The sequence below is a fragment of the Epithele typhae genome, assembly GCF_022376455.1.
Source record: "Epithele typhae strain CBS 203.58 chromosome Unknown BXZ73scaffold_287, whole genome shotgun sequence".
Lineage (NCBI taxonomy): Eukaryota > Fungi > Basidiomycota > Agaricomycetes > Polyporales > Epitheliaceae > Epithele > Epithele typhae.
In genome coordinates, this window is record NW_025954478.1 from 1 (window position 1) to 13,271 (window position 13,271).

Below are 13,271 nucleotides of genomic sequence, written 5' to 3' on the forward strand. Positions count from 1 at the left end.
CATCTGGATGCGGCAGCTGCAGGCTGCCTTCAAACTCGGGCACGCGCAGACTGGAGAGAATCCCGAGCTGCGCGCGTTCTTCTATCGCCTCGCCTGGCTCAGAGGACGCACCGCCCACGTTGTCTTTGTGGCGGATGGCGCTGATAGACCGTCGGTCAAACGTGGTACGCAGGTGCGGACTACTCCACTGTGGCTCCAGAGGATCTTGGAGGACTTCGTGGTCGCCTGCGGCTTCGCTTGGATTGAGGTATGTTTCCATTGAAGCTCCTCCCTTACAAGTCTCGCTCATGATGATCCGCTGTCATAGGCTCCCGGAGAGGCCGAAGCTGAACTTGCCCACATGAACAAGACGGGCTTTGTCGACGTCGTCTTGACAGATGACAGCGATGTGCTCGTGCTGGGTGCACCCGTGGTAATGCGCAAGTACGTCTTTCGGTCCGCTACCTCGCCTAAGCATTGGAGCTCACCCTGCACTCCCTCTAGCCCGGTTAACTACAAGAGAGACTGCTCTGACCACGTTCGGGTCTACCGAGCTACCGACATTGAGAGCAAGGCTGACCTGACCCAGGGCGACATGCTGCTCTACGCTCTGTTGGTTGGTAATGACTATCATGTAAGCCTCTGAGTTGTTTCGGTCGCCGCGTTGACATCGGCTGACTCTTATGTGGGGATTCTTGCAGGACGGTCTCAAAGGATGCGGACAGGCCGTCGCCCTCGAAATAGTCAAGTGCGGCTTTGGCCAAATCCTGTACGAAGCCCTGCTCAGGTACCCAGATAACAACGACCACAAGCTGGCAGTGTTTCTTGCGGGCTGGAGATACCGCGTGAAGTGCGCGCTCAAGGCCGGCTCCACGAACTTCAAGCGCAAACACCCCGCGCTGGCCGAGAACATAACTGACGCTTTCCCCGACCTTTACGTGGCCAGACTATTCCTACACCCTCTCGTCTCTCCCGTTGAGCGCTATGAGGCGATCCCTGGACCGCGACCTATGGATCTTGCGCGGCTCGGCCATCTCTGCGAGCTCCACTTCAGCTTTGGAAGCTCCACCGGCATCAAGGACACATTCCGCACCGCGCTATGGCCTGGGGAGTTAGTCAGTATGTTGGTAGCTGAAGGGCTGGTGAAACTCGGCCATGCTATTGAACCGGTGAGCTGTTCAATGTGTTTAGCCGTAAGATCGAGCTGACACGTTGATTCCTTGATTATAGCCACCCCGTAGCCTCCTCAATTTTGAGGTTCTCGAAGTCGCTGGTCCGCCGTTCTTCGGCTACGCTCTTGCCACTGTGAGGATCCACGACACCGGATTCCACGATGCTGCAACGAGTGCGCTGAGAGCCCTTCGAACATTCCGTCCAACGCGCAAGAACCAAACATCAGTAAAAGCGCCGGGAACTTGGGCCCTTGCGGCGCTTGTGGACCTTGCCCAAGGTGCTCAAGGGCCGCAAGGGCCCAAGTTCCCGGATGCGTGTCGGACTCGTGGAGCGGCCAACAGTTGGCCAACGTCATACTATGGAAGTTGTAGATTGTAATTATCGCAAGCGTAACTACAAGCTGCGCGCGCGCACAGATCTATCTACGAGACGAGACGTGTCAGAGAACGCTGGGGACGAAGCGGAAGGGGCCCCAGCCAGCACTTGACCGCGGCGGCGGTGAGCTCGTCGATGTGCTCCCGCTGACGCTGCAGTGCCTGCGTGAGCATGGCCGACTTCTGCAGCTGCTCGCGCCGTCGGTCCTCAAACGTGCGTGTGTCCGACGCGAGGATGTTATACAACGCCTCAAACGGCATGCGGAAAGCCGACTTCTCGCACGCGTACAGCGGCCGCGCAAGCGTCAACGGCATGAGCGGCACCAACGTGGTTGCGCTCGGTATTATCGTGGTTGGAGGGGACCACCCCACCAGCGGTGGTTGAGATTGAGCCGACACGGAGATGGTAGTTTGCCCTTCCCATCCCCGAGCGTGGGGGTCGTCCGGCAGCGCGCAAAGCCGATGAGCGACGAGGGCTGCACGGGCGTGGTGGACGTGAGCCTTCCTGTGCGGGCACAGACGGTGACAGTGGCGGTTGAAGGAGGATCTGTCTGCGCAGGCTGGGAGGCGTTGACAATGTTGACGGATATGGTGCAGCTACTACTGCCGACCGTGCACATTGGGGGCAGTAGGTGATGGCAAGGACTCGTGTTCGGTCTCCTTCTTGATGTGCACGATACGAGGAAAGAGTCGCTCGCTAGTGCGCAGCGGAGGTGCAGAGATAAATACGTGAGTGTGCTGTGGAAGCGGAAGTACTCACCACAGATGCCCCTCAGCGATGAACATATCCTCGAGCCCTTGCACGGGTGGCGTGACAACGAGCACAGGCAGCCAAAGCTCCTCCTCCTCCTCCTCCTCCTCCTCCTCCTCCTCCTCCGCATTGCTCACATGGCGCCCGCGCTTCGTGAACTCCTGTAGAGGTCGTGAGCCGTTTGCTCAAGCAGCCGGCTGCGCGCGAGGGGATGTAGAGAACCAGAGTGTGCACAGCAGAGCGAGGCAGACTCACTGTGGATGATCACGGTGACGTTGCATGCCATGCGCCGAGCGTTGCGGTGCACTCTGGGCCCTGGCAGACTTGAGATCTTCATAGAAGGGCAGTGGACTGTGCTCAGTGAAGAATTGGGTAGTAAAGCAGTCGAAAATACGCACTAGTGCTGGCCCGCGAAGATCCACTGCATTGTTGTTGATCGGCGAGTTGAGGTGGTTGATGAAGCGTTCGCGGGCATTGCAATGGGTCCGGGGGGTGGGCGGGGGGGGCGGGGAGAGATGTGCACACCACCTTCGCCGCAGCCAGCTGTGTTGAAATTTTGAAAGTTCAATTTCTCACGCGTCGGCCGTGCACATCGCTCTCTCCGAGACTGACTCTGCCTCTGTTTCTCTCAACTTCGCCCCTTGACCTCTTCATCACACACTTGATCTTCTTCTACCGTCTTTTCCCTCATTCTCAATCTGCATCTGTCACGTCCTCCACACAGTGTCACTTGCAATGGACCCTTTTTTCATCCACGGTGCCAATCCACAAGTGCGTCTTGTTCTCTTCTCTCCTCTCCCTTGCTTCGCCCATCTCCCTGTGTGCTCACGCCCTGTGGATGCTGAACACCGTCATGAGCAGACCGGTACCTCAGCCTCGAAAGTTCTTCATGCCGGCCTACGCGTTCAACTCCAAAGTGCCCCACAAACGTCCGTGTGAGGTCTTCAGAAAGACAGGTGCGTCTTGCCCATTCATTCTCCACGACTGCCCCTCATCGCGCCGACAGCCTTGCTCCCCTACCTCCTCCCCGCACGAGCATCCCGTGGATGGTCGCAAACCGGTACTACACCGCTGAGGTCTACTCCGAGACGTACAACGTCAACCGCTTCTGGATGCTGGACGCCATCGGCATCCTCGCCGTCATCTACGTCTGGGGCGCCAGCGAGGTGAGTCCTGCACCCTTCTCTCGCGTGCCCTTACCCTCCTTGCGCTCGGGGTTCACCAACGCTCAACGCTCACGCGCCTTCTCAGAGACCTGCCGTGTAAAGAACACATCCCCACGATTGCGAACAAAATCCGGGCCTACAATCCTGAGGTCGCACTCACTGTCTGCTTTGATGGTGCCGATGTGTCCGATGCGGCGGCCCCGCTACCGGCGGGTGCGGACGCGGACGCAGACGAGGACGAGGACAGGATGGACGATTTCCTGTCCTTGCACTCGAGTTCGTCTAGGGCGTGCAGGCGTGGCGGCGACCGATGCAGGGCAAGGACCAGCGCTCGTTTGATGAGGACACCGGTGTGTCTCCCTTTCTCTCTCTGTTGTCTCTCCCTTCCCCATCCCCATCCCCCGCATGCCCAAGGTGACCGTTGACTCATCTCGCCCTACAGGAATACCTGGCCTTCTGCATGTCATCGACGCGATGGGCGCAACCATGTGGCCCTCGCTCATTCAGTCTGTGGTGACGCGCCAGCGCAAGTCGCGCGCGCGACCTCATCGGCTGGGCGCTCGAAGAGGCTAGCAAGGGTCTCTATGCGCTCATGATTCATCCCCGACACGCTGTGCGCGCGCCCCGGCACCGGCCTGGACGCGGACAAGGTGGATGCGGGGCACGCGGCAAAGCGCAAGAGCCGGATACAACGCGAGATGAAGGAGCCCCAGCGCTGGCGCGACACCGGGGAAGCAACGACGGGGCACAAGTTGGGCGAGACGAAAAGGCCAAGGCGCAAGAGCATCAGCACGAGGGACAACAGCACGCGGATGAGCAGAAGAACGAGGTCGCAATGGATGCAGAGGCGCAGACGTGGGACGAGAGCGCGCCCGTGTCCGCCATGGTCGGAGGACATGCTTGCGTCCTTGTCCGCTCGCGCAACGTGGTGTTCCCCGACATCCACATCCCCTCGCCCTTCCCGCGCACGGGCTCAGACAGTGGCTCGGACATCTTCGACAACGACTTTGCCATCGGCGCGGACCACCTGCTCGACGACCGGTACGACGACGGCCGGGTGACGCCGATGCCCACCGGGGCGTCGTACCGCTTGCTCGGGTCCGTTCCCGACTCCGGGGATGGGAACGACAGCATGAGCGTCGCGAGTGGGACGTATGGCGCGCTGGAAGACAACGACAAAGACGATGACACGCTGACAAGGGCGGGACCCCAGCTGCACGGAGACCTCGCGCCCACAGGAGCATTCGCACCTGCCCCAGGTGACCTCGCCCTCCTCGCCTCAACGTCTGCACCCACAGCTAGCGCAACGAAGCCGCACCCATCGACAGCGAAGCAACGGCAAGCTTCTCCCTCGACACGGACCACGGCGAAGAGTCGTTCGTGGAACTTCTCGTGCGTGTTCAGCGTGTTGCAGGGCATGAAGGACGAGATCGTGGGCATGGGCGACAAGGACGAGCGGCAGCGCGCGGCTGCGCACGTCGCGCTCAGGGTCGTCTACTGGTGGGATCGGGACCGTGGACAGGGTGCTGAACACGGCAGGTGTTGCGGAGGCGGGCGCGGCGCGAGCCCCGGATGGGAGATGGGAGAGCACTGGGATCGCGAGCGTGGACGGGGGTTCTACCATCATTAATTGGATATGCATGTTTGGTTGCCTCCCTGTGTGTTCAATCTGCCGCCTTCGACTGTCCTTAATGGCCCTTGACGAGTTGTCCTTAAGCTGGTCTTGGTCCTGAGTGCCCTTAAGATCTTAAGTAGCCTTATCCGTCCTTGGCGCGCTTATCAAGGGCCCCAAGTGCACTACGCGATTTACTGATGAACCGAGGCCGCTGTTTTAGCGCGTGCGGAGCTCCCGTTAGTGTTCAAGATCCCTGCGCTTATCATTGAGCGGGCTCGCCCGCTTCTCGTGAACCCACAGTTCTATGAGATCGGGGTGAACTACGGCAATGCGGCTTATGCAAAGTAAGTGGTTGCGCTCTTGCCACTGTCTCTTCTGTACTGATTTCATGACCCCATCGTTCAGCTTGCCGGTGCCGCACGAGGAACCGACCCCGACTGCTGTAACGTCGGGTTCATCGTCTGCAGGCTTTGCGGATGTAAGAGCTGCGATTGAGGCGATCTGGCGCGCAGAAACGCCTAATGGTGTGATCGATTTGACTTTTGATGATTAGAGTGCGCGTTTTCATAGTTATGTCCCCTGCTCCCATGTATTACCGACCTATGAAGTGATCATGACAATTTTGTACATCAGCTTATGTGTTACATTGTACTATGTGTCTGATGAAGCCCCTCGACGCTGCCGCCCTCCTCCTTAGACCTCCGCATAACCCTGTCGGTAGATCAGTGAATTTTCGTGGCTAACTCAAGCGCAGTGGCAGGTGCGGCGGCAATGGGTGCATGGTGCGGTCCCGAGGCGGTACGGGTTGAAGAAGTCCTGGCGCTGGACGTTTGGAGTGTCCACGATGGAGCTAAGGTACTTCCACACCGTGCTCGGGTTGTCACTCCGAGTGCTCCACCCGCCCCACAGGCAGACGTCGCGGATGTGCCAGCGGCGAACCATTGCCAGGTACTGGCAACCACCACGGCGGAATGAGTGTGTGCCGAACGGGCGTGGGTCCTTGCCGATTTCGAACAGGTTGCAGCGGAAGATCGTCATGAATGCGGCCGAACTCTATCAAATCGGAGAGATGAGTGACAGCCCCAGTGATGCCAGTGCTACTACTGGGTGCACTCACCAAGCCGTCTGTTGGGCTGCTGGCAATCTGGTCGTAGCCGCTCCGGGACCGGAAAACGTAGCCGCGAGGCTCGTAGTTCATGTGGTTGAACAGAGCGTACCACTTTGCAATTGCGGTGACTGGACACAACCATGGCTTCTCCGGGTTGCGCCACAGGTAGAACGGGAGGATGCCTGTCCGCCATGTGGAGTCAGTACGCTGCCCTTGTTGACACCTTGTCAACTGCTCACCTCCGGTCTGATGGGTCTTGCGGAAGGGGAGCCGAAGGATCACCACAGGCTCGTCCTCGTCGTAGGCAAGCTCAATATGGTTGAACTGGATGCGGAGGGCCTCGTCGTACCGCAGCAGGCAGATGAACGAGACTATGTACAGTGCCTGGATCATCGTCCGCAGCTTGTACCCAGCCCAGAGACCGAGCTCGGAGTCCAGTTCGTCCGCCTTGCGCTTGCGTGTCTTCGTAATCAGGTCGTCCTCAATCGGGTAATTCTTGTTCTGCTCATAGAGCTTCTTTAGCATGCTCTCATCTATCGCTTGTGCGCTGATCACTTCGGCGCCGTTGCGGGTCTGATGCACATAAGTATGTGATTAGGAACAGCCCGAACGGGAGACCGATGACTGGCTCTGCACGCACCATGCGACGTTTGAGGCTGGCCATGTACTGGACGACCGTCTGCGACATGCACGGGTTGCCTCGCCAGCGACCGGGTCTGCGCGGGTCCTCAGACCACTCCTCCGTTGCGCCACCGAGCTTGTAAACGCGCACGAAAAAGTGGCTAGCTGCTGCTCGCATCTTCTGCACGTAGCTGTATGTAACTCGGGCTACCTCCGGACCTTTCATCTCCCCAGTGCGCAGATCGACGTCATCCGCCCTGAGGTCATGCCACGCACGAGGTGAGGAAGAGACCACAAGGAAGGAGATAGAACTTACTTTGACATCAACCACGCGGCGAGCCACACGTCTACCTCCTCAGGTGGGGACTTCCAGAACTCGTTGCAGTTCTGCTCCGGAGTGATGAACCCGGCGGTCTTGATGCAGAAGTCGTTAGTGAACTGAGCCCAAAGCCTGTGAGAGGATGTGTGATCAGTTGGAGCATCACCACTACCGGAATGACGATGCACATACCGGACATAGTCGTGAGCAGTGCCCTCCGTGATCACGTCCTTAGACGCTCTATGCACTTGCATCTGCACATCGTTTATGTCGAGGCGGATCCTCTGCCTCACAGGATCAGGCGCGGGCGTGGGCACGAAGTCGTCGTCCTGCGGCGCGTCGTTGTCAGCTTCAATATCGGCGTCTCCGTCTCCGTCGTCCTGCAAGGCACGGACACAGTGGTAGTTGGCAAGAACGGGAGGTGTTGCAGGCTGAGGCATGGCTGGGGTGGGGGTTCGTGCTTGAACGGAGGTAAGGGTTCAGCCTGGGCGAAGGTGAGGAGGAGGAGATAGACGCACGCACCGACGCAAGGTTGCTCGGACTTGTCAAGACATGCTATGAATCCCCCGCACAGGGCCGCGTATTCCCAGGGGTCCGACCCTGTCACGTTTGCGTCTCACTGGCAAGCGGAGTCTCGCCAATGTTGAGGGGTACGGAGCTCGGAGCAGCGAGCGCTCTACGCACAACTTGTCGACCGCTATCCTATCCCCACCGCCTGTTTTCTGTTGCTTTGCCCATCCCGCACCATCATGGCTGGTCGCTCCTGTACAGGTGAGATCTTGAAGTTGCCGGACGTCCGGCAAGCAATGGATCCCAGCATTGAGGCGTTCAAGACCTTTGATGTCGCGGTGTGAGCTCAGACCAGCAGCTCGGCGATTTTGATGGGGTTTACTCACAATATATCTTCAGGTCGAATCTCACCGTTAAAAAAATCACTCAGCTCTTGAGGGACTACCTCTTGCCGGCCTATCCAAAGAAGAAGGCGGAGCTGCTCAATCGACTGCGCGAGTTTGCCGCACATCCGGAGCAGTGGGCCGCGAAGCTTCTGCAGTCGGTCTCAGGGAAGAGCGCGCGGGGGAACATCTCAAAGAAGCGGGCTGCAAAGAGCGGCATCGACAAGATGATCAAGGGGACATTTGGAGAGTCGGCCAAGGAAACTCACAAGTTCAACCCTAGGACCATCCCCACTGCTCGTGATCTTCAAAGCCCACCCGCTCTCGCGCCTGCAGTCATCCGGAATAACAATAGCTGGGTGAGTGATATTTGTTTTTTTCCGAAATAGAGACAGTAGAGCGGTGGCGATGGTGAGCTGCAGAGGCTGATGTCCCGCCGCCCGCGGCGTGTTTTCGCAGGTCCACGATGTGCTGCTGATGGAAGGGCAGCCGTTCAAGACCAGGCACGGACCATCAGCACAAAGTGCAACTCACGAGGGATGCCGCCATGGTGGTCACGGTGTAGTTTCGGACGCCGCGGCGGTGGAGGAGGGTGCCCCGATGCGGGGGTGTGGGACGGTGGCTGCTGTTGCGCCGTATCCTGGGGAGGTCGCGGGCATTCAGATGCTTCATAGCGAGCTGCAGGGGGTCCGGAGCGAGGTCGCCGCATTGAGGATGGGGATGAGTGCCGTGCAGATATCGCACGCGGCCTCGGACGACGCAGACGGCGGCTCCAGCCACCGCGCGAGATCCTGCCGAAATGAGAACGGATTCTCGCACGTGGGTGAGCTTGCCCTCCTCCTCCTCCTCCTCCTCCTTCCATCTCCTCCGCTCACGCTCCCCCCAGCCGCCGTACCAGATCCTCGCGCTCCCATCCCGGGGGGCCTGACTCTCGCCGTCTCATTGGGCACAGTCTCTGCCAATGCCGCTCCACGCATGATAGTGCCATCGGCCTCCGTCGCCGCCGCAAGAGGCTCAGTACCAACACAGCCAAGAGCTCCCGACACACAACACACGTCTCCGCCGGCGATTCAGTCTGAAGACGATATCCCCCACGAGCACCTGCGCTTCTTTACACTCGACACTGGGGAGACCTTCCCGTTCGACAAGCGCACGGTCCGGAACCCAGCCAGCATCTCGTACGCACGCAACCTGTCAGCTCTCTTCAAAGATTGGCACGAGTCCTCGCACCTGGTCGTCAATGGGCGCGCGATACCCATCAAGAGCTGGCCGTTCTTCTTCCAGTCGTTGGTCGGTGTCCGGAAGGGCTGGAAGGTGCTCAAGCAGAAGTGGGGGATGTGGAAGGTGAGTGGAACTCTGTTGCACATACCGCATGGTGTAGCCCGTCGCGTCGTGGGCACTCATGTCGTCATCCAACAGTTCATAGTAGCGGAGCGCGAGTCCTTCCCCGATGATGACACATTCTGGGCAGCCCACTCTGACCCAGACGGGACCCGGCACCCTCAACAGCGCATTGCGAATGACCTACAGGTGCGCCGCCTCGCCCAACAGGCCGATCACTCCGCTCTCGTTGAGCAGGCCCTCAAGTTCTACGGAGGCAACCTCGCTCGAGCGGACGCGGGTGTGGAGAAGAAAGCGCCCAGGGAGGCGCGGTACTTCACGTACGTCCGGCGCAACGAGGTCGTCACTCTCAAGACACCGAGCAGGATCGCGTCAGCATGGCTGCAGCTGCTCACCGATCGTCCCGACGTCGCTGCAGAGTGGGCCGCCATGAGGGAGTGGGAGGAGATCGAAGCCGAACTTGCGGCTGCCCAGGAAGTTGAGGATGAGGAGGACGATGAGGACGGCAACGAGGACGATGAGGATGGTGCTGTGAGTGCGTCCGGCCCATTGAACCTCGCCAGCGACCTCGTTGGAGTCACGGCCGCTACCACAGACTTCAACTTCGACTTCGACTTCGACTTCGACTTCAGCTTCGACTTCTGCAACTTCAACATCACCAACTCTTTTGCAGAGGGCACGTCGGACCCCTCTGGCAGCGACCTCGCTGGAGTCAAAGCTGTCGAGTCCGAGACGGACTTCGACATGGACTCCTTCTTCGCTGCTGCCATGTAGATGGCATTTACGACCTCCACGACCACGACCTACCTGGGGTGCGCGGCGACAGTATTGTGCGTCGCGCGGCCTGTCGTTGGTCTGCACGCGGGGTGCAGAGCAGCGGATGCCTGCCTCGCGAGTCGTGGCCCTGATCCGTCTTTCCAGCCTCAGTTCAGACGCTCTTCACCTACCTTACTTGTCCATGATCGTCCCCCGGTTTCATTAGCTCGTCTTCCTGTTCCCTGTTCACGTAGCCTACACCCAGTCGGTCAGCACCCAGTCGGTCAGCTGGCCGTCCATCCGTATTGACGATCTGCGTTTAAGCATGATATCAATCAGTTTGCTGTACTATGTCCGCGAGGAGTCCGCATATCGGCTAGTACTACACCGACCATCGCCCACACTGCGAGCACTCAACGGCTGCGCTTGGGAACACTTGGACTGCTGCCCCCGCGTCGCACCACCGCATGTCCTCGTCACCCCGCCCCGCGTGTCTCCCCCCCAAATGAGAGAGAGAGAGAGAGAACGGGGATTCGCCGCACGTCGTACACTGAGCCCTCGTCCGTCCATCCGTCCGTCCGCCTGCCCCGCCCCCATGCTCGCGTGTCTTTGTCCACTGCGCCCAAATTCCCTAGCCCGAGTCTCGCGCCCGCCTTCTACGGCCCTCACAGGCCCTCCCAAGTCGCGACTCGACGCTTCCACGCCCGCTTCGACCTCCGCTGCGGCCGTCGAATCCACCCGCTCCGCCACGCGGCGACGAGAAAGGCTCCAACCCCGCTCGTGCCGTCGCGCGGCTGCAACGTGACGTGACGACCCCCTCTCCCCTCTACCGCGCGCGACGAGCGCAGAGCGCAGAGGGCCCTCCATCGTCTCACCGCGGGGTTCCGGGGGACGAGCGTTGCCGCCGGGAATGGTGGCGGCGCTTGGCGAGCCGCAAGCGACGGCGGGTGGCCCATCAGGGGCCGTGGCGCGCGAGGACGGGAATTGGCGCGCGGGCCGCCTCCTACGGACGGTGATTCTCCGGGAGGAAGCTCTGTTATCGTAAATTCTTCCTGCACGAGCAGCAGTGATTTCCCTGTTACAACTGTTGTGACAGCTTATCGGCAGGGCCAGATGCACCCGGAATAAGCGCCCATTGCGTGGGAGCCCGTAAATGCTACAAGCGCCCGAAACAATGGAGGCGCGGGAGTCGAACCCACGGCCTACACAGTTGTAGCTAGTAATCTACACCACTACACCATAGTCCTTTTCATATGGGTGGCTGTTTACAGGTTATACCACCTTATACATGGCTCAAGCCTTTGAATGCTCCACAGAACGCGGCCACAACACATGAGAGGGGTGCCATATGCATGCGAGAAATACGCTCAATTCGTTCATCATATGGCACAACACTTTAAAGAGAGTAGCGCACCCGAAAGAACAGACTTGCGTGTGGATTCCATGAATTGAAAGTCGAAGCACACGATGTACGCGCACAGTAGACCATGCACGCTGGGGCTGCATGTAGATATAGAGGATATCAAGATAATGCGTACAAAGACGTAGCTCCGCTCGCGGCTCCCACAGCGTGTGCATGGGTGTAGAGTGGACAGCAGGCGCGAGACTTTGTGCGTGCGAAGGATGCAGTGCGAGGGCACCACGCGCGCACGTATCATGGCTTTGTGCGGTAGGTGCGAGGGCTTGCGTGAGGGTCGCGGGCCACGCGTGAATGACAAATGAAAAGTAGTATATTTGACAAAGCTGAGCCAAAGTAATGTACATGCAGGAGAGACATGCGCAACCAGACAAAGCGTGTTAAGTGGGGAACACAGGCACTCTCGCGATCTCGTGCACGCAATAGTCCGTGTGGCGCGCGCGAGCCCGTCGCGAGAGTCCATGTGGCACGCGTGAGCCCGTCGTGATAGTCCGTGCGGCGCACGCGAGCCCGTCACGAGAGTCCGTGTGGCGCGTGTGAGCCCGTTGTGGTAGTCCGTGCGGCGTGCGAGAGTCCGTGCGGCGCACGAGAGGCGCCACTCCGTGAAACTGAGCGGTGGCACCTTCCGGAGCAGTATCATCTATGAGGTGATAAGTATGGCATAAGGATGTAGAAGAAGAGGGGCGTATATACTATATTGTGAGTACAGAGGTAAGAGGACATGGTGTACAACGGACGAGAGAGAGACGATATGGTCTTACTACAGACGGTAGCCGTAGGAGCCGAGACATTGTTCGGGTTTGGGAAAGGCCCCCTTTGAAACCTCCGCATCGGCGTACGCGTAAGCATGGCGAGCTGTGAGCGAGGCGCCAGGAATGTCGGCCGGGGTATAGGGGATGGCGTGGGCAATCCAAGGGGTGTTGTAGCCGCTGCAAGAGGGCGTCGGGATGTCGACGACTATGGACATTTGGATGGTCCTCTCCCCCGAGCCCAGGACTAGGAGAATGGTGCGAGACCGCGCGAAGCGACTTCGGTGCATTGAGGAGCCGGTGGATGGAGGAAGCGCAGATGACGAGGCGGCAGATAAAGAAGCAGGAGCACGGAAGTGAACGGGAGTGACTTGGAATGGGTGAGATGCGAGATGAGGAAACCTCTACTAGTCCATGTCGAGGTCGGGAAGTCCGAGGGCGGTGTTCCAGTCCGATTTCGTCTGGTGAAAAGGATGAGTCGATTTTTGGGAGGTGGAAGATATGACGCACGAACGGCGTCTTCAGGCACATGTAAGCCTTCTTGCAGCCGTCGAACAATACAAGATACCTATGCGCTTGCCTGACAGACATTCAGTGACGTTGATGATGCTGGAGGGAGCACTTACTTTTTGGCGTATGCGGCCTTGCCTCGTTCGCGGGAGTGTTCATGCAGTTCCGCATTTTGCAACCAATGCTGCCTGAAAAAGCCGAAGAACACCGCGGTTCTCCACATCTCACGCCGCAACAGCTTGCGCTCCTCCCGCCACCTCGTGAGCATCGCATGTATGCGGAACCAGTGGACGCTCTCGACTGTGAACCCGACCTCAGCTGAAGTAGTGTATCCAGGCAGGGTACTCACTCTGGTCCTTGTACCGCTGATGTGCGGCCGTCCCAGCCTTGTCGACAACTGAAAGACTGTCCCAGATCCACGACTGGTCCCCCTGAGCCGAAATGACCATCGCCTTGAGATCGGTTTCTTCGAGCGGATGGACTGCGGGGTCATCCGGTG

The 13,271-nt window shown here is 59.2% G+C and overlaps 5 protein-coding genes across 5 annotated transcripts; 3 read left to right on the plus strand and 2 right to left on the minus strand.

The window, feature by feature from the left end:
* Positions 1–7: 7 nt before the first annotated feature.
* Positions 8–1,187, plus strand: BXZ73DRAFT_59762 (PIN domain-like protein; the record flags this gene model as incomplete). The annotated part of the gene is made up of 3 exons (XM_048021693.1): positions 8–247; positions 308–613; positions 681–1,187. 3 exons carry the CDS (start codon positions 8–10, stop codon positions 1,185–1,187), a joined length of 1,053 nt encoding a protein of 350 aa, XP_047870701.1.
* A 387-nt stretch (positions 1,188–1,574) lies between these two features.
* BXZ73DRAFT_109830 (uncharacterized protein) lies at positions 1,575–2,563 on the minus strand (the record flags this gene model as incomplete). The annotated part of the gene is made up of 4 exons (XM_048017312.1): positions 1,575–2,002; positions 2,138–2,223; positions 2,287–2,438; positions 2,546–2,563. The coding sequence occupies 4 exons, from the start codon at positions 2,561–2,563 to the stop codon at positions 1,575–1,577; spliced, it is 684 nt and encodes a 227-aa protein (XP_047870702.1).
* A 760-nt stretch (positions 2,564–3,323) lies between these two features.
* On the plus strand, positions 3,324–5,588 carry BXZ73DRAFT_84252 (uncharacterized protein; the record flags this gene model as incomplete). The annotated part of the gene is given in 7 exon segments (XM_048023973.1): positions 3,324–3,443; positions 3,730–3,793; positions 3,886–3,949; positions 3,969–4,966; positions 5,279–5,402; positions 5,464–5,536; positions 5,571–5,588. 7 exon segments carry the CDS (start codon positions 3,324–3,326, stop codon positions 5,586–5,588), a joined length of 1,461 nt encoding a protein of 486 aa, XP_047870703.1.
* Positions 5,589–5,802: 214 nt separating this feature from the next.
* On the minus strand, positions 5,803–7,013 carry BXZ73DRAFT_59768 (uncharacterized protein; the record flags this gene model as incomplete). Its single annotated transcript, XM_048021694.1, has 4 exons — positions 5,803–6,111; positions 6,176–6,348; positions 6,406–6,739; positions 6,807–7,013. The coding sequence occupies 4 exons, from the start codon at positions 7,011–7,013 to the stop codon at positions 5,803–5,805; spliced, it is 1,023 nt and encodes a 340-aa protein (XP_047870704.1).
* Positions 7,014–7,855: 842 nt separating this feature from the next.
* On the plus strand, positions 7,856–10,114 carry BXZ73DRAFT_109833 (uncharacterized protein; the record flags this gene model as incomplete). Its single annotated transcript, XM_048017313.1, has 4 exons — positions 7,856–7,956; positions 8,016–8,358; positions 9,074–9,343; positions 9,419–10,114. 4 exons carry the CDS (start codon positions 7,856–7,858, stop codon positions 10,112–10,114), a joined length of 1,410 nt encoding a protein of 469 aa, XP_047870705.1.
* Positions 10,115–13,271: the final 3,157 nt, after the last annotated feature.